Here is a 23,583-nt window from a genome sequence, read left to right as displayed (position 1 = left end):
TCAAGGCGTGCACGTACGATGGTTGCCTAAAACAAATCATAAGTCCCATCTCAGAATTCTATCGATAGAACACATAATTCTATGTTGTACACGTTCTTTAGAACATTCTCAAGACTCAACGACAAAGAGAGAAATAGAGAGAGATGAAGAATGGCTTGAGGAATTATATTCCCCAATGACTTGTGCCTTTATTTATAGTAAACAATAGAGAGAGAGAAACTTGCTCTCAAAGTAATACAACTTGTACAAGGAAAATATTCTAAATCTCATAGGATTTTGTACGAATCTACAATAGATTTAGACAACCAATATCATATAAAATATATTCACAACATTAACTTAAAAATAGACCAAATTCCTAAAGAGCATAATTTAGATCTTCGCCATGGGCCTTGGAATACCCAGGACCAACCCTGAATGGCAAATGCTGGGGTTGACGGAGCAAAATGCAAGAAGCTCCTGATCAGACTCAAATATGGCCATTTCTTGTTCATCAAGGGTCACCCAAGCTTCGATACCATCTTGCTCTTTTGTGTCAACCAACAAAATTATGTTCTTGAAGACAGTTAGGCTGGTGACCCACGCAGGTTTCCCCCATCCAAAATCCATTTCATACAGAGGAAGTTTGCACAAACTTGAGGTTCTATAAACATTTACGCTGTTAATATCATTCCTCTCTCTAAGAGACTCAGATACCACCAACAATCCATCCTCACCCTTAAATCTGCTGGCCTTCTCATTGCGAAATTCTGTCAATCCTTGCCTCATTTTGCTCACCAAATCGGGTAATTCAATCTCATTTTCTTTGAACAACACTTGCATTGGCCAAAACCAATTCCCCATGACATTTTCTGATATCTCCGGGACGATGCTTTTGCGGAAGCTCACCATTTGGGACAGCACCGTTGGCTTGATTGAACTCTCGGGCTTGCACTGACGGGAAGCAGCAATAGAACATTTCAAAATGATAGCCAAAACAAGATGGCCGTTTGATGGGATGAAGGCTTGGACACTTCCAATTTTTTCCTTGAGACTGACCATCTTCGAGAGATTGAATACAAACCTTCTTGTAACTAAACTTTGAATTGGGATTTCCAAATTTACCATGCTGGACGGCAAGGATAGCTCTCTAGGCGGCAATAAAGACCCTCCAGTAAACTCCGGTGTCCCCAATTGCAGTTCGAGGACTCTATCACGATTTATCGCTGCCCATGCTCGCACAAACGTGACAAGTGATGCTGCATCTGCAATCTTGTGTGAAGCGGACACAGAAACAACAATTCCTCCACAGTTGAAAACACTGATTTGAACAAGCAAAAGTGTAGATCCCAAAGCTTCGTTGGCTGTTCTAGGATCATTTTGGGCCATTAAATGGTTGAGTAACTCGGGATTGGGTTGCATGAGAAGGTCCAAAAGCTGGCAGTTAACTCGGGCTTCAAGAAAATGAGCCCCTTCATCGTTGCACTCAATGAACGCGGGGCTTTTGACTCGGCCAGCCATTGGATAGAATTGAACTAAAGCTTTGGATAAAGAATCCTGCAAGCGCTTAGATTTTGTTGTAGTACTCTCCGAAGTTTTGGAAGCAAAATCAGAAGCATTGTGGTTTGGGAAGAACCATAGGATAGTTCCATATAAAGTAGGAGGCATAATTTGGTCCAGAAGAGAGAGTTTAAGAATTCTATTGTGAGGAGGAGTTGGAGATGATGGTTTGATGGTCTTTCTTGAGGTTATTTCCACCAGTGAACTGATATCACAACTACTGAGTATTGTTCCATGTCTAATTGCCATTCTTGATCGAGTTGGAGATGAGGGTTTGAGAGGTCTGGGGGTCTAGATTAAGGTTGAAAATTAATTAGGAGGAAGTAGTTTGTCAGAGCGATTTGGAGATAATTTATAGACGACTGTAGAGATTGTTTAACATCCATTGACCATTTTTTCCCTTTAAATAGTTCCCCTCTTGTAGATGTGCGTTTGATTAATTAATACTAGTCTATCCACACACGCTAACGCACACGTAAGAGACATTTATTAATTCCGCTCGCTACCCGCGACTTACACCTTTCTAATCACACGTTAGGTTTGATTTACAAATTTTTACTTTATTTTTGATATTTTCATTTGTGAAGATAATTTTGCAACAACATCACACTTTACAACTTGCATTACACTTCTGCAACAACATTCTTATTAAAAAAAAACAACATTACACATTATGGCCATAGAATACAAAACTGAACATATGTCATATCAAGTTGATGAAAAATCATAGCAAAGGAAAGTAATTAAAACCTGAACAAACAATATACATGCAACTCATCAACAAATGTCCAACATGGTGTAGCCTGCAGTCAAGAACCTTTTCTCCTACTCAGAGTCTCATTCAGACGCTCATAGAATCCAACATCTTGCAAATAATGAAAATTCAACATTTGATAGCTCTTTATAATAATGCATGAGATTTTATTTTTGTTTTGTTGATGTTTAAGACTAAATACAATTTTCTATTCATGAGATTGAAAAAGACTAAATGCATATCTCACAACAATTGTTTTCTCCTTCACTTGTATGAAGGAGAAAAGAGAACTTTATTACTCGAGTGAGAAATGGTTTGGGCTTATTGGATTCTAAGGAGAAAAACTGTTGGTTATTTAATTAATTTATTTTACTAAAAATTCAAATCTTTATTTATTTATTTAAAACAATAAATATGAAGTGTCAGTGTACAGAGTTTTTTTTTTTTTTTTTAACAAAAAGTTTAATAAATAAAGAATTCCTCAAACATAAAAAGATACGTTCAATTATTTTCCTTCTCTCCCTACTGTACTCCTCCTCTATATTCCCAATTATCCTCCTATTCATCTTTATCATCAACAATCAATCACCACGGACAAGGATTGTCTGCCCTCCTAGTTGTGGTGCCCTTCCATGCCCTCCTATTTTGTGCGGTCACGGTTAAGCCACATCAATATTTTATATTTTTATTGTTTTTTATCTTATTATCTCATTAAAAAATTAATATAAAATATTGACGTGGCTTAACCGTGACCGCACAAAATAGGAGGGCATGGAAGAGCATCACAACTAGGAGGGCAGACAATCCTTGTCCAATCACCACTTGGCACCTATCTATCATAATTGTGCTTATGGATAAGATACTCTGTAAGATTCGAGGGTTGTATCTTGATATTGTAGATAACCGTTATAATCGGCGCATAGCGAGACGTCTACGACTTTAGAACAATGAAAAACACGTCTCTCTTGATATATAGGACAAATTATTCTTTACATTTTCGATTTACTGTTTTGTTTATTGATATTTGTGTCAGATGGATTTGGATATTCTCGAATTGATTGAACAATGATTCTAATATTTATATTGTCCTACACTATCCAATTTCATTAGTCATTGCACCCCTATTAAATTTAAAAAAAAAAAGTCATTGCCTGTAAGATATAGCGTTAACAAACTCAGGAATCATTTGCAATATGAAATTGCAGTCCAATTTGGAAAATTTCCTCCTTCCTTCATCGGCATTCTTTGACTTACAACATAAGGAGAAAAATCTGCACCAAATAATCATTCCTGCTAATGGAAGGAGATGCATGGAGGAGTAGAGTTTTATCCGGGGGGGGGGCTCCCGTTGGGGGTTAGGTACTTTAGGTAGTTTTTATTTCCGTCTCTTCGATGCTGAAAGTGGCTAACTGTCTCTATTTTTCTTTTTTTAACAAACGATATTACGTATACTAAAGGGGTGGAGGAATGGGGCTAAGCCTCACAATAGGCTAACAAAGCGAGAATCGAACTTAAAACCTCTCATTTACAAGTTGTGCTGGTATTTTTGGGGTTTAGAAAGCTTCACCATTTTAGGATGCTGGATTTATATATATAGACTAGCCCCTTGCTAGGCTTGGGAAACAGGTCGTGTTTGCTGTTTTTCGTGTAACACCTGTTATCTTAACGAGTCATGTCGTATCACACCCATTATCTTAACGGGTCCTTAACAGGTCGGGTCACTTTAACCAACAGGTAAAAGACCTGACCTGTTATGACCAGTTAAGAAAAATACTTTTTTCCTTAAATTTGCACATACCACATTACCACATAAATATTACTTCAAAGCATAAAAACACATTTGTCGTTATGTACTACATTTACACTCCAAAATAAGAGCCTAATAAAAAAGCACCAATACACTACTAGTCTACTACAAAATATCAAATGTGCAAGGATATGTAAAGTGAAGGAGTTTTTCTTTTCAAGGTTGTAAAGTCTTTCTTAGAAGTTAAAATCTTGCTAATGAAACTCAAAGCTTGCATGTTATTTTGTTTACAAAATCCTTCAATTTTCATCGATCACCATGGGAGAATTGTATTGGTACTTTGGCTTGATTTATTGTCTTCAAAAGTTATGTTGATGATGTTTTCAGTAAGGTTTCCACATCAGAACTCTCATCCGCATAAACTAAGTATAGAAAAACCAAACATTATAAACCATTCAAATTATGAGAAATTTACCAAAATAATTATGAAAATAAATAAAATAACGTACTATACCTATAAAAATATATTACCTCATTTTTCAAATTTTCTAAATTTAATTTAATTTATATATATAATTATTATAGTATTTTTAGGAGTATAAAAATATTAAATTAATATTTTGCTTATCGTGTATCGGGTTACCCATGTGTATACCCGGACCAACCCATTATCTTAACAGGTGCTTATCGGGTTACCCGATAACGACTTGATTCGCTATCATGTCGACCCGATAATCTGTTAGTTTTGTGCCGTTTTGTTTCAAGTTAACAGATCGTGTCAAAAATTGTCAAACCTAACCCTTGCCAAATTTAGCTTTTTTTTTAAAATTTATTTTTTTAATTTTATTTAAAATACTGATTTTATAGTTATTTTAAAAATTCAGAGAATGAAACAATAAATAATGCCCACTTAGTAAGAATCTTTTATTTTTCAGAATTTTTAATTAATTTATTTAAAATACTAATTTTATAATTATTTTAAAAATTCAGAGAAAGAAACCATAAAAATGCCCACTAAGTAAGAATCTTTTATTTTTGAAAATTTTTAATTAATTGTCATTTTAACATTCTAATTAGAGAGGGGCATTCTTGGTAAATTGAAAGCTTCACCATTTTAAGTTCATTTTAACATTCTAATCAGAGAGGAGTGCTGATAAACTCAACCCAATGTTATATTTCTACACCCACGTTATAATTTCACCCGCCATGAAAAATTAAAAAATTAAAAAATTATTTCTCTACCAACCTCTAATGTATTGTTTTAGTTTTAGTTAGTTTTATTTTAGTTTTTCTTTATTCTCTTTTAATTTATTTAATTAAAATTAAAAGACTTATAACGAATTTATAAATATGGATTTAAAAGTCTTTTGCTAAAAGGATAAATATGTGATTAACATTTTCGTTAAAATGTGTGTGAAAAAATAAGACAATAAAGTGATTTTAGTAGCACTCTTAGAGAGGGACATTTTTGGTATATTGAAAACTTCACCATTTTGGTGTGTTGACTTTATATATATAGATATAAAAATAGATATAGATAATTTATAAAAAAAGCCGTAGAGATGGTTTAACATCCGTTGACCATTTTTCCCTTTAAATATATAGATAATTTATAATAAAAAAAGCCGTAGAGATGGTTTAACAGCCGTAGAGATGGTTTAACATCCGCTGACCATTTTTCCCTTTAAATATATAGATAATTTATAAAATAAAAAAAAGGCGTAGAGATGGTTTAACATCCACTGACCATTTTTCCCTTTAAATATATAGATAATTTATAAAAAAAAGCCGTAGAAATGGTTTAACATCCGCTGACCATTTTTCCCTTTAAATATATAGATAATTTATAAAAAAAAAAAAAAAAGGCCCAAGAGATGGTTTAACATCCGCTGACCAATTTTCCCTTTAAATATTTCCCCTCATGTAGATCTGCGTCTGAATAATTAAATTAACTAGAAAAAAATATATAGACCCAAAAAATAAACTAGAAACAAGCATCTGACAATTGGATTTGTTTTTGTTTTAGGCTCTTGTAAGCAAGAAAATTTTTATTGTGACATGAACACGAGTTGTACACCATATGTTTTTATGTAAATGCTATGAAATTTTATTTTTTAAGTTATTAACTTTTTAACACACATATTTCACAATTTGTATAGTGACACGTGGTGTACCATCCCGTGTATCAGTCACGCTGAAAAATCTTTCCTTGTAAACAAGCGTTGACCCTCCCAAAGTATTGGTATTTTATATGGTCTTGTGAGATTTGGAATTAAAATTTAACATTAGATAATGCAAGGACCTTATGACTATAGTCGTTATGATTGCTTACCACGGCAGGCGATGTACTGTTTAACAAAAAAAAAAAAAAAATGTTGTCATAGGATGCCTCCTTCTGCAGTAGAAAATGTGGCGTGTGGATTATTTTTTGGAGGAGACTTTCCTCTCCTCCTAATCTTTCTCCTCTTTTCTCATTCTTACTTGAACGATTATGAATAAATCACGTCAACATCTTAAATTAATTTTTTTTTATAAAGATAATAAGACAAAACACAAAGTGTGAGAAAAGAGAAGGGAAAAGAAAGTGAATAAGAAGAGAGAGAGTCTGACTCCTTATTTTTTTGCCCACATTTGGGGTACTTTGTTTAAGAAATAAGGGTTGGCGTGTAAGCTTACGTAAAAAAGATTGCCTTTTGGTGCATTAGCAGCAAAAGTGGTACCATCAGTAATGCTGGGCGGGCTTTTGGTCTTGTTGATATTTCTCTTTGAAAATCTGGTGTTGATATATCTCTTTGAAAGTCTGATGTTGAGGCCTAAAGGGATACGTTCAAATCTTTTAAAGCAAGGAATTCTAGGTCCTCCTTCTTCGTTTGTGTTAGGAGATCTCACTGCAATGGATAGTATCATCCAAGAGAAGGGCCACTCAACTGCTACAAACACGGTTGATGATCCAAAAACTCCATGTTGTCATGATGTTCTTTATTTTTAAATTAAAACAATAATGTCACTTTCTCCAGCATTGCTATCATAGAAAGACATTACTGTGAATATATTGAAAAAGAAAATAAATAAATGTAGAATAAGTTAGAGGAGACATGAAGCTAAACCCTAACAAGAACTAGAAAATTATTAGAAACAAAAAACAACTAATACAACTCCTAAGAGAAATGGAAGTCTCAAAAGATTATGAGCAAAGGCCGCAACTGCACACAACAGACAAGAAATGTGAGAAAACCGAACATGCATGGAAGAGAGAATGGTACAACAATTTACTCAATCAATCGATAAAACGTCAAGGCACTTGAGAAAATCCATTACACTAGTAGAAAAAACTACTCACGTGACAAAACTTTAAGCGATGAAGCAGTTTTCATCACTCAAATGTCCTTTGCGAGACAAAATAAGGGTATCGTCGCGTGAAAACGAGGGCCATAAAAATTATTGAAAACATTAGACCGCGCGAGAATCCCACTATGATATGTAGCTTAAGGAATATGAGTGGGAAACGCATGCCATGCTTGTGCACGACATGAAGGCATTATTGTCCTATGGGGTGGGCGTCTTGGAAAAAAGTGTCGGAGAACCTGAAGAAGTCTTTGTTGGATGAGTTATCAGTAAGTGCCAATTAGTAATTTAATAATTATTTGTCCATAACAAGTTGATTTCATTAAATTTCATTGATGACATATTCCAGAGGCGTTACCGAGAGTGGAACCGTGACGCCAACCGAAATGGACAAAAACCACCATCACAGTAGGTGTTTTATTTAGAAGTTATGGATGAATTAATTAATTTTCTAGTATGTAGTCGGATTGTATTAACATTCGTGGATGGTAGCTTTAAATATTTTCTTAATTTGTATTTGGATTAAGTATTTACTTTAAGTTTTTATTTGTTTAATTTGATTTACCTTATATGGGGGATTTAACTATCTCATTTTTTGCCTTTAATTTAGTAAAAATTCAGTCCATGTTAATTAAATTAAAAAATAAATAAATAACACATAACGAAGGTCTGTTGTCGCGTAAAGGCAGACTGAGCGATAGAAGTCTGTTTGATCATGCAAAGGTTTTCGCAGGACGAATTGGACATTAGTCACGTGAAGATGATTTGCGCGACAAATCCTTCATTGCATAAATTGAATTAGGTTAAGATTTTTTATCGACAATTTATGTATGCGTGACAAAGCCTTTGTTGCACAAAGTGGTTATAATTAGAGTACCCAGCCGTGAGAGACAGAAACTGCATACTTTTATTTGCAGCAGCTGCCTCATCTCCAATTCCCATCATCTCTCAAATTTGTCCTCCACACCCTCAATCTCTTTCAAATTCACCTTCCACTCCCTCCATCTCCCTTCTTTCTTAAATTCATCCTCCACTCCGTCCATCTCCCACCATCTCTCTACATCACCATCTCCACCTCCACCTCCACCTCCACGTCCACATCCACCACTACTAGAAATTTGGCTATAAACCACCCTTTCATTTGGTGGCTATTGTCAAGTGTTGCCACTCACATTCGTGGCTAACCTCTTTGGCCACCAAGCACCCACTAAACTAGTGTGGGCTATGTAAAGGACTCTATTGTAACAATGGCTACCAATATTGCATTGGTGGTATGTGCAATGCCACCTTAATTCACATTGGTGGCAAAGTTGCAAAATAATATTAAAAAAAAAAAAGATGCCTCAGATGGCACCCAGATTTGAATATAATATTTCCTTTTTTTTTTTTGGGTGAGGAAACAAATTGTAATATCTTTGATATAAGAATATACTACAAATTTGCATAACTGATCTTTTATACAATTTTGAACAAATGTTGGGACTCAAACTTTGAAAAGTGTTTGAACACTTTGTTTCCAAAGAGCTTAATCATGTCAATAACTTCAATGTGATCATTTGCTGCGCCCAAAGTCAAATCCACAAAATTCATAAGAATAATGTTAACTCAACTTCAACTATTAAAGCAATTAGAGTTTTTTTTTTTGAAGGATTAAAGCAATTAGAGTTGAAGACATGTATCACTGAGATATGATCAAATAAATACCTGGGAAATGTAGTATTTCAAGAGGTTTGCAGTCATAATATCAGCCATGAAGACTCTCATGTTGCTGCTGCTATTTGGCCTGGCTAGTTAGGACTCTAGCTCTGTTTGTTGTACTTTGGGGACTGCTTTGTAGTGTGTTATTAATAAATTTCCTTCTTTCAGAAGAAAACAGGTAAAATGCGAACATAGAATTAGAAGGTCTAAACATCAACTTGAAAAACCAAAATATCAAAATCAGATAACTTAAAAAGGAAAGCTATAGCTCCCACACATAAATTCATTAATATTTTCTCTTTTTTCAGAAACTCAAAAAACCAGGAAATTCCAATACAAGAGTTTAGGATAGAAACATACAGTTCTTCCGAGAAGAAAAGCAGCCCCTGCACCTAAAGTGGCTCCAATTGAATCAGCAACAAAGCCAACAGGTAGCCCAAAAAGATAACCACCACTGAACTGAACCATTAAATGAGGAATCACATAAGGGTGCAAACTTGCAATTAAATAAAAATACAAAATTTCGTTTTTGAAAATCTTTCCTCTCTGTTTCGCCCTAGACCATGAATTGATATTGCAGAATATAACAGTAAAAGAAAACTATAAGTGAAGTATGCAAAGCATATGCTAGATCATTAGTCCACAAGAATTAAAGTGCACTAACAACAATTGCTAAGGCATCGGACAAATGCTTACATTAAGTACTGAATGTTATATCTTTAACACTTGCAGGATTAAACTGAATGTAAAACATACATATAAAGACACTTCATACACAAGAAAGTCACTTCATAAACAAGTAGCTGTACAACTAGTAAGTAGACCCAAATGCTTATAGTAAGTACTGAATATAACAGGATTAGACTGAATGTAAGTGGTATTAGGATCCCACCTTAAGCAGAAAATTTGCTCCGGCCACAAGACAGTCCATTTCATCTGCCTTGTCAAGAGAAATCCCAAGCTTTTATTTAAAAAGATATGCGTACTTGAATCCCCCACCACCTGTGGCCTGCTCACCATTGTCACGAGTCAATAAATTAGCTTGTATACATGCCAGAAAACAGTGATACAATGGCCAAACCAAACAGTTGGTTTTTACCTTAATAACAAACTTCGCGCTCCCAGAAGCTCCGTGTTGTTGGGAGCCTGAAATCATCTACAACCATCAGCAATGACCCAAAAACAGATCTCTGTATCAAAAGAATTCAACCTATGATAAAGAATTATAAGAGTGTTATCTGTATGTCGTAGTTTAATACTAGAAATTTTGCATACATTACACATGTACAAGATTGGTTACTGCAGAGATGGTAGTGGTGAAGAGTTCATAAGGTTGAGTAGAACACTATAACAGCTGTTTAGGACTTATTGTTGGTTGATAACTTCATCAACCAACAAAGTTCTTGTGTCAAAAGATGAAAAAATGATGGAGCGGAGTCATGCGTCATAAAACCAACTGGTCCACCAACAACATAGAAGTATAATCCGAACATCATATGATATGAGATTTGCATATTGAAGCTCTTTGCAATCACGGACACGGTTAAATGGCGAGCCTCATTATAAAAACAAGTTTTCCCACGTTGTGGCATCCCACTAAATCCTAATGAAACACAAAAATGAGCAAGGACAAAACATTACCATGAAGTGAGCAGACCTGAGATTAACAAAAATTAAATTAAATTCAAACCAATAAATTAAGACATTAATGGAAGTATGAGCTTACTTCATCAATTCAAATTCACCATCAGGTGGCACAAAACTAACTGTCTTCTCTGAGTTAAACCTCGTCAAGTTTACACATTGATGGAAAGTAACATCGTCGAGCTTGATAGTTTTCCCACTGCAAAATACTCAAGTCAAAATAGAAACTAAAAAGGAATTACATTTTTGTGCTGTTAGAAACTATAATCATCTCGACGAAGGCCAACATGCAAGGCTCAAAATACAAAACATATAAACTTTTTCGTACACACCTGTAAAGGAAAATAAAATGACAACAAAAAGTAAATTAAAAGTTTAAGAACTAAATAAAAATGCATAAATATTTGGTCAAAATAAGAGTTGTAGATCTCAATCTAATAAAGATTAGACGGTAATAAGACAGGAAGAAACTAAGGAAAGGAAAAGGAAAAAACAGATAAAAGAGTAATACATCTGAACCACTGCGTATATGCACACGGTACACAGCAGAAAACGCATTCCATATCCATTGAGAACAAAGAAACAAATATGCCTATAACTACAACTACTGAACAAGCAGCTATATTCAGGGCATATATGTTTTTTACTTAGTTTCAGGGCATATATATTTTTTAGAAGAACCCTCTTCACCTTAGTTTCACCCACAACCTTGCAAGGCTTCCATTCTTCTCGGCCCAGGTTGGAAACAACCTTGATTCATCTTCCTCGTCCCCAATCTTCGACATGCATACAGAAAATGGAATTAATATTTGAAATCCAGAATCGATCCAAAAACTGAAAGTTTTTATTTTGAGAAATCACTTCCACTAGGGTACAGCCATAAGGAGAGGATTGTTGCGTATACCTTAAGCTCTGATAGTAGCATAGATACAGCCCGATAAGCAGGGTCTTCTGTGCTTTCCACGATAAACATAAACTCTAAGGGAACACCATAGAGAGAAGTGAACTGTTTTCGTTAATTAAACAAAATAGTTTAGACCATATTGGAAGGAATCCTTGGATACAGATTCAACCTATTAAATCAATTAGCAGAAGGATTTTGAACACTTCACCATATAAGACATCCCTACAGCGCATATACAGAAATTTAGACATGCCCACCAAAAGAAAATATAGTTTAATTATGTTAATCTAATATCACAAAGATATTGAGTGCCCCAATAGAAAATAAAAACTGCCGCCATAAATCAAAATTGAAGAATTCAAACTTGGAATCGAAGAATTTCGCAATCCCAGAAGCCGAATTCAACCACAAAACATAGAGATAAATTGAATAATATAAGTAAAAAAAAACCTGGAGAAGGGGCTGAAAGGGAAGCTTTAATGAGGGTTGAAGGCCATGACTTTACCCAGATTGACTTGAATCTGCTGCCGAGGGGTCTTCATTGCTGTGACCCTGTCCATGAACTTGCTGCAGTTGCTTTTCGTCTTCTCCTCCCTCCCTCCTCTCTGCAAGCCGCATGCCTTCCCTTCACCGAATCCCCCGCTCTCTCTCTCTTTCTCTCTCTCTCTCTCTCTCTCTCTCTCTCTATAATCCGCATACCTTCCCCTCACCAAATCCCACACCGAGCCGTGGATCCCATCGAAAGGGTTAGGGAGGAGGCGAGGAGTTGAGCTCAGGGACGAGAGAGAGAGAGAGAGAGAACGGCTGGGTTGAAAATTAGGGTTGTCTAACTTCGTATTTATTTGGGGGTGAAACTACTGTAGAATAGGATTATTAAATGAAAAAACAATTATTTTTGACAGATAAAAAGGAGAAGACTGAAAAAGAAATAAAAAAATAAAACTTTAACGAAAAGCATCCGTATTGTTCATTTTAACGAAAAATCACATTTTAACGAAAAATCACATTTTTACACTAAAAAGTCAATCCTGGTACTATTCATTTTACCCTTTATTTTTTTCTTATCATTAAAACTCAAAGTTTTTAAGTCTTTTTCATTAGTTTTCCTATAAAAAAAAACAAGTCCCAAAGTTGAAAAAACATGTAAAAAGTCTTTGGTGTAACTTTAAGAAATAAAGTTAGTTAACAGACACCAATCATTGGTGGCTGATTTCTTAAGGCCACTATATCAGTGGCATCCCACTGTAAAGCCACCAAAAAAAAGTTAGAGTAGCAACTTTATATTTATGGCCACCAATTGCAAAGGGTGGGCAAAAAATGGTGTGTAATGAGCATAATTCTAGTAGTGCACGTCCACGTCCACGTCCAAATCCACCTCCATCTCGATCTCATCTCTTTTGCTCGATCTATCCTGCTCTATCTAGTAAGCGATTTGATTTTGTATTAAAAATTTTCAATAGTGAATTCAAACTAACAAAATTAAATTTGTTTTCTATAGGGTTGTTGTATATGATTATCGATGAAGAACGAATTTGAAGGTGTTTTCTTCACTAATTTAATTTTTATTAATTTAAGTAATTTAAGTAATTTAATTTTTTATAATTTTTGTGATTTAATTTATGTGCATGCAAATATTTTTGTACATCACTTACAAAAGTGTTTTGCTCCATTGCTTATTTTATTTCTCGAAGTTCGTTTACTTTGGAACATTTATCGGATTGAAAGTTTTTTATGCCATAAGATATATACATAAGACAAGAGGATTCTCATACAAATGGTTCATTGTTGTTAAAATTACAAAGAAGATCAAACTTGTACAAACAGTTTGAGGAAGACAAGACCTCACCCCTAGCGAAAGAAATGCTTGAGAGTCAAAGCAATATCACCAATCCAATATAGAATACCACCGTTAAGCCAACGGCATGCTATGCCCGCCTTGCTGCATTCCAAGCACGACACTACATTGAGGGCTAGTACTCAAATGGAGATCCACCACCATCGCCGTCCACAAATAGAGGAAATGGAAAAAGATGGAGACGAAGAATTCATAAGAACATCCCACCACCTTAAAAGGAATTTGACTCCAATGTAGATTTTGCACCAGGAGTCAAGAAAAGAATAAGGTTGGAGAAGGGACACCCCGTGTAACTTCAACGCTCAAACCACATGAGTGCCACACGGGTGAGTGTTTAAACAAAGAAGCATCACACCGTCAGCAAGCGTCTAACGGGGAAGAAAGCGGTGACGAATCATCCCCATAAGAGTGATAAGCCAATCCAGAGGATTAACTCCGATGCAAGTTTTGCATCGTGAATACCACATCGGGATGGATGTTATAGAATGAGTTGCAATAAGCTTGGAAAATTATAAAGCGAGTTGTAGGAAATAAAGAGGTATCTTTGAGAATGTGTAGGGACTTGTAGTAGGCAATATGATTTTTTGGGATTAAATTTTCTTTGGCAAAGAACTAAAGGGAAAACTAGGGTTGAAGAAAAGAAAAACAAACATTATGGCACAAATGGCATAAGGTGAAGAGAATTGTGATTTGGGGAGGCTATTTAAAGGCAGACCAGGAGAAGATCTCATCGCATGAGACAAAAGGTCATCATCAGATCAACATCAATGGGGATCAAGGTTAATCAATGAGATATACAATTTCCTTTTTGAGAGATGTGTTGTCAAAACGGATGTGTGCATCATCATGAAGGTTAATAAAGGATGGGAATTGTGAACGACTTAACTACCTCCCTTTAATAGGTCATACCAAATTTCGAGAATTTGAAGACCAAACGGTACGTATTCCAGCTTACTCTGAAAGACATGATCTTTGGATAACAATCCATTCTCAAGAGGAATGGGTTGCCTCTCAAATGGATCGTTAGGGGAAATTATGGCACCGTGATTTTTACAGTTACCTCATAAGTCCGATTATGGACTTACCAGCTCTGAGTGGAGCTGTATCAGATAGAGTCACTAGGACTCTGCTGTGTTGGCATTGAATCTGCATACCTCTGTAAGTGGTGGTTGAGCACAAATCCGTGTAGTTTGGAACAATCTGCAAAACAATAAACAACCCTAAGCCAAAAATTGTCTCAGGGGTATGTGTATCAGCGAAAGGCTCTCGAACGGTCAAGATAGTGGATGATTTGAGACTCAAGCAGTGGGTAAGAAAACTCAAGTGTATAGATTATGTTACCGTATATGAACTCTAGATGAGTGTATTTATACTATGGGAGAAAGACGTTTTTAGGATAGAATCCTTGTTCTCAACCAGGAGAATCCGAGAGGATATCTAGTAAATAGATATTGCATCCTCTTAGGAGTGTGATTACTTGCGGCGCATGCCTATCCCTAGATTGTAAGATTTCTAAGAATTATAGGATTTGATTAAGTCCATATAAGGATCAAATTACGTGTCTTTCGGAACAAGCATAGTCATCAAACGGAGTCATTTGGGCTCCTCCTAGTGCCCCGGAGCATAACGATGATGGCATTCTGCTTCATCTGTTACAATTTCGCTCAGAGCTGGTGAGTCCATGACTGGACTTCTGAGCTAGTAGTATTCAAATCAGCCTTACTCCACCCCAAGAAATTATGGTCCCACAATTACCCCTAACTATTCATCTGAGAGGCAACCTATTCCATTTAAGAATGGATTGTTACTTAAGACCATGCCTTTCGAAGTAAGCTGTAAAATATACCGTTTGGTCTTTAAATTCCTATCATCAAGTTTGGATCATCATTTAAAGATGGGTAGTTGAGTCACTTCGATTACCATCGCATAATCTTTGGAATTATGAAAAAAGATCCACTGTCATGATGGCGAACACCTTTGTTTTGCGTGGTAACTTTTTTCCATGCATTTTATTAATTATCATCAATTTTCGTGTATATCAACCCCGAGATACGCGTCTCTTCACTTTCAACGATGATATCTCTTGGTGTTTTCCTTTATATAGCCTCATCAAGCAACTGTTTCCTTCAAACATTTCCCATTTTTCTACCATGATTCTTGTGCCTTATTCGCCTAACTTTTAATCCTTTTCTAAGTTCATGTTCAGAAAAAAATGCAATCCTAGAAAACCGCATCACCCTTTATAAACCTTAAAAAATGCTACCTTTCTTCTTGCAACCCGTTCTATAACTTCGCACGCTTGCTGTAACTTGTCTTATAACATCCATCCCCTCATAAGGCTTTCATGTGGTCTATACGAAGGGGTTTGATCAGCATAAAGTGTGGGGACCCAATGAAGGGCTCCTCTGTCACCACTTTATTCCTCATCTGATGTTTGCTGATTGTGACGAAAGTAACACTTGCCCATATGTTCATCATGTGGTTCGAGTGTTTGAAATCTCACTGGGATACCCCATCACCCATTCTCTTATCGCCTGACACCTTGTGCAAAACATGTACTGATGTCCAGTCCTTTCGAGATAATGAGGTTTCCTTATGAATTCTTCGTCTCCAGGCTTCTCCATCTCCTCCACACACGGACGACGATGGTGGTGAATCTCCATCAAAATATTCACCCTCAATGTAATATCGTGTGCGACTACGTGGTATGCAGTTAGTCTTAAAAGCTAGAGTGGATTACAATGAGACTTGTACTCCTCTTACTAGATTGCACACTATAAGGACCCTCATTGCACTTGCAAATTAGAAAAGTTGGAAATTATATCAACTTAATGTTAAGTCAGCCTTCTTAAATGGAGTGCTAAATGAAGAAATATATGTGGATCATCTTAAAGGATTCATTGTTCCAGGTTCTGAACATAAAGTGTATAAGCTCATAAAAGCCTTATATTGTTTGAAACAAGCTCCTAGAGTTTGGTATGAAGGGATCAACCCTTACTTGCTTAAATGTGGCTTTCAAATAAGTCCCAGTGATACCACTTTGTACATCAAATTCAAACAAGGAGGTAATAACTCATTGTCTCCAGCTAGGTTGATGACATTGTGTATCCTAGAAGTACTATGAACTGATCGATGAATTCAATGTTGACATGATGAAAAAGTATGAGATGACAGACCTTGGATTGCTAGATCACTTCCTAGGAATGATAATCATTCAATTTGAGCATGGAAATCTTCATAAATCAAAAGAAATATGCATTGGTTCTTCTTGAAAAGTTTGGTTTGAAAGATTGATGATAGGGATTTTACTACACATGTGAACAGGCTAAAAACTCCTATTATACTTCCAAGAATCACAAGGTTGTAGTAGTATAAACGGATCTCACAAGGTCGTTCTCCACAAGGATTATTGAATAATTCGAATCAAACCAAATTCCAATTAATGATTGTAAAGTAGAACTTGAGATGATTGATTTTTATGGCCTAATTTAATAAAATGAATTTAACTAATAAAAATAAGACAATCTGCAATATTAAAACTAGAAGGAAAAGAAAACAATTTTGGGAGAAATCAAATTAAGAAAACACTAGGGTTCCACCATCACCTAGCAATCCTATGAACTTTTACCAATTACTTATGATCTACACATGCCACTTTGAAGGTTAGGTTTTCCTAATTTATATTCTACTTGGAACCTCCAACATAGAACGTATATCTAACTTGCAACCCGTCCGAACGTTCGGATCAAATCTGAACATGAAAGACTCATTATGCTTTATGAAAACCCTTTGAAAAACCATGCAATCCTTAAAACGTGGTGTTCATCTTAAGTGAAATTACAATTATTAATCACAAGAAGCCAGTGTCAATTTCAGGGAACCTTCTGACCAAAATTGCATCAAATTACTTTTCTAAAGATCCTAATGGTGATCAAGCATTAAGACAATTAGATAGTTTTTATCCCGGTGATTAACAATTCAAAGTATGCATGCAATCAATCATAAGCAATTAAATAAAAATATCATATTCATGCTAAGGCTCAAGGCTTCGGCCTAGCAAAAGGAATCAGTTACGCATATTCATAATTGAAATCATAGAAAATATTATTAAGAAAAGGATTGAAAACACCTTAAAGTAGAAAATCTCCAAGAACCCTAGCAATTCTCTTTGTCTCCAAAGTTGCATAAAAGAAAGCGTACAGAAAAAATGTAGAAGGCCAAACAAAATATCTGCTAAGCCCCCACACAAACCCTAAAAACAGGTCCTTTATTCCCACTAGGAAACTAAAAATAATAATTCAATAAAATCGGAAACATAACCCTAAATTAAATGGTAAAATTCGCCTAAAATATGAACAGCCACGTTTTGGACCCATAAGCTGCTCCAAAAGTGGCCCAATATAGCAGAATTTAATCTTTGGAATATTCTGAACACTTCTCCAGAAGGCCACGAAACTATTCAAGGTCATCTTGAGCTCCAAAAATGCAATTTAAGCCCAGAAACGTCATTTTCCAGCACCACGCATTGCTCCTTTATTTTATCACCAGAAAATAACCGCTTGGTGGCAAAATTCCAAATTTTGATAGGATCAATTTGAGTGACTCACGAACGTCTTCCTACTAGAATTACTCCAAAATTCGTCCATTTGGTCCCGTTTTGCTCCAGAGGAAGTCGAAAGTCCTATATTGAAAAGACAATTTAAAGTATCAAAATTCTTCCAAAATATTAACCAAAATATACTAAGAATAGGGTAAAATATATAATATAAAATCTACTCATCAAAATATCCCCAAACTTAGCTTTTTGCTTGTCCTCAAGCAAAATAAAACTAGAAAACAAAAATAAAAACTAACACACTAAAGACTTAACCGAAACTAACTAACAAAAATTTTCACCTTCAAAGTTGCAATCCATAGAACACGTTAAAAATCAAAACATCTTTTCAAATGTTCCAACCAATCCCACCATAGAGTCTAAGCCATTTAGAATCAATTAGAAAAGAATTCACAAACTTCCTTTGGTATAAAGTGAACCAACATAGTTAAAGAGACCCGACTAAAACCCTTACCTCTCGTCCTTTTTTATTTCACACATACTAACTTTAAATATAACTCTCTTTCTTTTTTCTTTTTCAATTTTTTTTCCCTTTTTTTTTTCAATAACAGTAGTGGTCGTGCAATGTCGGTTCACTTAAACTTTCGATCCAACCCATGTAGCAAGTTTTAGGTCAATGACTCCCAAACCACTAGGGCTTTAGGGAACTAGGTGTAGAACACCCCTAAGGAAATATTAACCCGAGTTGAAAAGGCTACGAAACCAACTAACCACCATGCCCCATGCCAAAACTCTACCGTTTGACGCGAGAATCACTGCTGATTAGGCAGGATTGGCTTGGTTACTAGGCAAAGTCTCGGGTGAGACAATTATTACTTTATTCACAATAATAACTGACTTTACTTAAAACAAAAATTAAAAATAAACTTAGACTAAAAGTAAGTGTTTCAATCTCACTCCCCACAAACCATGTTGGTGTGAAGTGCAAATGTCAAAGTATAATTCATGAATTAGTGTCTAAGCAATGATAAATAGAAAAGACTCTAATGTGGGATTAACCTTCACCTTGTCCATTTGTTCTAATGTTTAAAATAATCTTGGATATTAACTTAAAAAGAATGAAAATTTTTATACTGACACAATAATTGGAAGCCTAAAATTTACTTTCCCACCCCCAAACTTAAATCACACATTGTCCTCAAGGTGTGGAAAATAAAATAAAATATAAAAGACAACAAAATAAAAGAAAATAAAATTAAAGACAAAAACGAAACCTGACTAAACATAACAAATAAAAAAAACTAAAGAAAAACCAAGGAAAAGTAACAAAATAAATAAATAAGTAAAGAAAGGAAAACATGCACCTGGTGTGACTAATGACATGAAGGGATCCAAATTCATGAGGAGTCGCACATTGGGCCGTGAAAAACCAAGGAAAACATGAAGAAAAGCCCATGAAAATAGGGACAAAGCAGCCCAGTGTGCTGTTCACACGCATTACACACACGAGCACCAGAAACGCTCTCTCTCTGAAATAAGCATTGGATGCTCTTGATACATTTGCCTAGAGCCAAGAGCCGAACGGCTTTTTTCTGTCCATTCCCATCCCTTTCTGAATAACAATGATGTTGTTTGTAGAAACCGAAGCCACTCTCTGTGTCTAGAAAATTAGAAATTATTACTCTCATTTCAAACCCACCCATCTCTGCTCTCTCTCTCTTTTTCCTTGCTCTCAAAAAACGCAAGAGCCTTCGGTCTCTTTAGAAAATCAGCCCCCTCCTCTCTCATAGCACGTTCGCACCAGCGTCCATTATTACAACCCTTCCATCTCGCAGCAGCTCCTTCATCCTCTCTAAGCGCTGCATCCATAGCCTTCCATAACCCAGCAACAAACACATCTCCATGAGTACCTAGCCGTGGTGGAAAATCGAAAAAACTGAAACCCAAAGGTAAAATCATCCTCCAATCTTTTGGTTTCATTGTCTAATTTATTTGTTTTAGAGAACTGGAACAACAACTAACACATGCATATGGTTTTATCGGTGTGAGGACCTTTAATGATTGCAAATCTGAGCCGATCTACACCACTCGCTTGTCTCTGCTGAAACCTGAAACCCTTCAGCTTCTGCAATGGAAATGTGAAGGTAAGATATGTGCATCTATTTAACTTTACTCGTGCAGCTCAATACGGTTGTTTTTATGTCTCAGATACTCCATATTGCATGTGTATACTTATGTTTATTTCATTTGTGGGCACAGGTCCTCGGTCTGGAACCTTAACAATGACAAGAAAAATGAAAACCAGCTACAATGTAGATCCGATTCCTGCAAAAAGTAAAAATCTTGTACTTCGTAGGTCAATGAACCCTATGTCGTGAGAAAATAACTTCATTACCTCTGCATGTAATTATAATGGTGTGGTATTTGTGCAGAACACTCGAATCCGTGACAGATCCAAGAGAAAGAACTCTGAAACTGAAAATCCACTGGACATAAAGCATGACACATCTTGAAAGTCTTGATCTATCGATTATGAAGGTATAAACTCATCCCTGCTCTTGTTTAAATGTCATGAGTAATTTCGTCCATGGATCTTTGAAAAATGTTAACAAAAACCATATGTATATGCGGGTTGAACATGAATCGAACTAACAACATACGGACTAACATGTATATGATGAAAGTGGACTTGAAATGCGTGAGACTTAACGAAGACTAAATGACCGCAAAAAATATGGACCCTAAAATGTAAAGGATCCCAGATCTGATGAACATAAAACAAAATGGATAAGACCTACAAAAAATATGACTTTCACAATATTGTGTGTTTTAAATGATACATAACCTGGATCATAAAAGTCATAATGTCAGCAAGTTTGCTGTTGTGAGCTGTGTAAGGCGACAAGCTGGCTTCAGGACAAAGGAAAAAGACATGACAGCCTGGACATCCCGAATCCGCCTCCCATCCTAAGGTTAAACTAATCCTGGGTTATGTTTGAGTCTTGATCTGTAAAGATGATGTTTTATATCCCTGCATGGTTTCATTGTGGTGTTCTTTGTGCAGGATAGGCATATCCATAATAGATCCGAGGGGAAGAAAAGGAATACACCCGCTTCAGTGAACAAGAACAGTAAGAGCATCCAAGAGGCCTGATTGGTGCATATGAGAGGTAAAATTAAAATCCCTGCAAGTGTAATTGTTGTAGATATGGTAATAAAAGCTGTACTCAGTTTTGTGGTGTTTGGACATGTGATTTACCGTGCTCTGCATCCATGCATCACAAAATTAAGCTGAAGAAAATAACTCCTCAAAATTTATGCCATGAAACTGGATTTGCAACAATCACCCCCAAACTTGCGTCTGTGAATGACTACATGTTAATTACTTTAATTTCAGCATAGGATAGATGTGGTTGATGTTAATATAGACTTGCTGCTGAGTGCATGATTCCAGTATAGGATAATCTGTCTCTATTTTCCCTTCGTTTCCATGAGTGCAACTTGCAATTAACCAATATATGTGAATATTAAAAACGAAGCTAAAATCAACTGTGTAAATAAAGAAAGCAAAATATTTTTGGATTTTTCAAGTTTTTTTTATTTTTTATTTATTTATTTATTTTTATAATTTGTATTTTTTATTTATTAAAACTTAGGTATGTAAATGCATCTAGAAATTTAACTAATAATAAAAAAAATCAAACAAGAAATAAAATAAGGAAAGAGTTCAGAAAAATTGGGTTGCCTCCCAATAAGCGCTTTATTTTAAGTCTGTAGTTCGACGTCGCAGAAGTCCGGTGGCTAGATTACTAGTTCCTTCAGAGTCAAAGACTCGCTTGCACCAAATTTCCCTATGCATGATTTAAGTTGATGTTTGGTAACCTTAAATGGGAAATCTTTGCCCTCAGCCGTGATGTCCACATTACCATTTTGAAAAACTTTAGTAACTAGAAAATGACCTTTCCATCGAGACTCTTGTTTCCTTTAAGATGATTTGAAATAGGAACTTAACAACCATACTTTCCTACTAGGCTGTATTTTCTTAAAATTTGGTATGCCTAGCAAATTTTCATGTTTTTTCTTAATGTTAATTGGCTGGTCATCATGTAGCACCCTTTTCTGCTGTGGTTTAGGACTTATGCAATCATGAGTCAAATTCGGATGTTTTATGGACAGATGGTCAGTTGATGATTTGCTCATAAATTTGGCTTGAGGTAAATCATCTAATGCATCAACACGCATGCATTCGTGCTTATCACCGAAATGTATGCTTGCTTCAAACAACCTAAAAACAACTGTTTGATCTCGACCCGAATTGTTAGTGTTCCGGCTTTAACATCAATAAGAGTCTGGGCTGTTGCTAGGAATGGGCTGCCCAAAATGATGGGTGTTGTCAAATCCTCATCCATGTCCAACACCATAAAATCAGCTGGTAAATACAAATTGTTAACCTTCACAATAACATCTTCAATGATCCCTCTAGGATAGGTAATTGAACGGTCAGCCAATTGAATAATGTTGGAAGTTGGTTTTAGCTCTCCTTCACCTAAACGTTTAAAAACAGAATAAGGCATTAAGTTTACACTAGCACCTAAATCAATTAAAGCACTACTAAAATCACAATTTCCAATGGTGCAAGAGATAGTAAAACTCATTGGATCTTTTTTTCTTTGGATGCAATTTATGCAATAGGACCACAATGCACTATTCTGTTAGAATCACTTTTTCAAAATCAACGAGCTTCTTTTTCTTTGTGCAAACATCCTTAAAAAATTTGGCATAAGATGGAATGTTCTTGATTGCATCAATTAACGGTAGATTAATCTGAACTTTAGACAAGGTCTTCATAAAATCTGTTAACTGTTGATCTTTAGCTTTAGGCTTCAACCTTTCGGGATAAGGAATTGGAGGCACATAAATGCGTTATGTAGTTTTTGTGGTAGCTTCTGTAGTATTTTCGGATTTATCTAGTGGAAGCCCATAATCTGCATAAATTGCAGAATCTGCAAAAATTGCAGATTTAGTTTGGGGCTATTTTGCTGACCATAAAGTCCGTACAACATTGCATTCTTCTCATCCTCTTAGATTAGATACTGTTTAACTAGGAAATGTACCCGGTGCTTTTTCTGAAACCTACAACACAATCTGCTCAATTTGTTTTTCCATATTTTTTATTAATGCATTCAGATTTTGGATTTCTTGACTGGTAATATTAGCTAATTTTCTAATTGCTCTCTCCCAAGTAGCTTTAGGTGCAGCAAGTTGCTATATCTATTGTTGAAATTGTGGTTTAGCATGCTGATCTCTATCCCGCTTTAAATTAGGATGATCTCTCCAACCCGAGTTGTAAATATTTGAATAACGGTCATTTCGGGGACGCTGAAAATTATTAAATGAATTAACCTGTTCCGCTGTAAACTCTGAATAAGCATCTTTATGTGGACAACTCAAAAAATCATGATTTGTCATGCTGCAAATGTTGCAGGCAGCTTGTAAAGGCTGCTGTACAGTAACCTGTGAACCCGAAATTCTTTGTAATAAC

At 35.6% G+C, this 23,583-nt stretch overlaps 2 protein-coding genes across 11 annotated transcripts; both read right to left on the bottom strand.

The window, feature by feature from the left end:
* Positions 1-249: 249 nt before the first annotated feature.
* LOC126630006 (acyltransferase Pun1-like) lies at positions 250-1,840 on the bottom strand. The gene has a single exon (XM_050300185.1). It carries the CDS (start codon positions 1,786-1,788, stop codon positions 373-375), a length of 1,416 nt encoding a protein of 471 aa, XP_050156142.1. The 5' UTR covers positions 1,789-1,840; the 3' UTR covers positions 250-372.
* Positions 1,841-8,744: 6,904 nt separating this feature from the next.
* LOC126630331 (uncharacterized) lies at positions 8,745-12,457 on the bottom strand. Of its 10 annotated transcripts, none has more exons than XR_007625951.1 (10): positions 12,082-12,456; positions 11,632-11,853; positions 11,418-11,503; positions 10,810-10,926; positions 10,359-10,686; positions 10,183-10,273; positions 9,976-10,092; positions 9,444-9,542; positions 9,090-9,244; positions 8,745-8,944 (listed from the first exon to the last, which is right to left on the bottom strand). XR_007625951.1 is itself a non-coding variant. In XM_050300415.1 (5 exons), the coding sequence occupies exons 1-5, from the start codon at positions 12,189-12,191 to the stop codon at positions 10,680-10,682; spliced, it is 339 nt and encodes a 112-aa protein (XP_050156372.1). In that variant the 5' UTR covers positions 12,192-12,457; the 3' UTR covers positions 10,300-10,679. The 10 variants fall into 10 exon arrangements, 1 of the variants encoding a protein (XP_050156372.1); XR_007625953.1 differs by having other exon boundaries at positions 11,632-11,705; positions 12,082-12,455; XR_007625945.1 differs by having other exon boundaries at positions 11,632-11,733; positions 12,137-12,455.
* Positions 12,458-23,583: the final 11,126 nt, after the last annotated feature.

The sequence above is a fragment of the Malus sylvestris genome, chromosome 7, assembly GCF_916048215.2.
Source record: "Malus sylvestris chromosome 7, drMalSylv7.2, whole genome shotgun sequence".
In the NCBI taxonomy this organism is placed as follows: domain Eukaryota; kingdom Viridiplantae; phylum Streptophyta; class Magnoliopsida; order Rosales; family Rosaceae; genus Malus; species Malus sylvestris.
This window is presented reverse-complemented; position numbering and strand designations above follow the sequence as displayed.

Coding starts and splice junctions, on each gene's coding strand:
- LOC126630006 (XM_050300185.1), bottom strand. CDS start 1,788: ATGGCAATTAGACATGGAACAATACTCAGTAGTTGTGATATCAGTTCA.
- LOC126630331 (XM_050300415.1), bottom strand. CDS start 12,191: ATGGACAGGGTCACAGCAATGAAGACCCCTCGGCAGCAGATTCAAGTC. Junction 11,706..12,136: donor GCAGATTCAAGTCAATCTGG/GTAAAGTCATGG, acceptor GTGTTCCCTTAG/AGTTTATGTTTATCGTGGAA. Junction 10,927..11,417: donor AGGTTGTGGGTGAAACTAAG/GTGAAGAGGGTT, acceptor AGTATTTTGCAG/TGGGAAAACTATCAAGCTCG.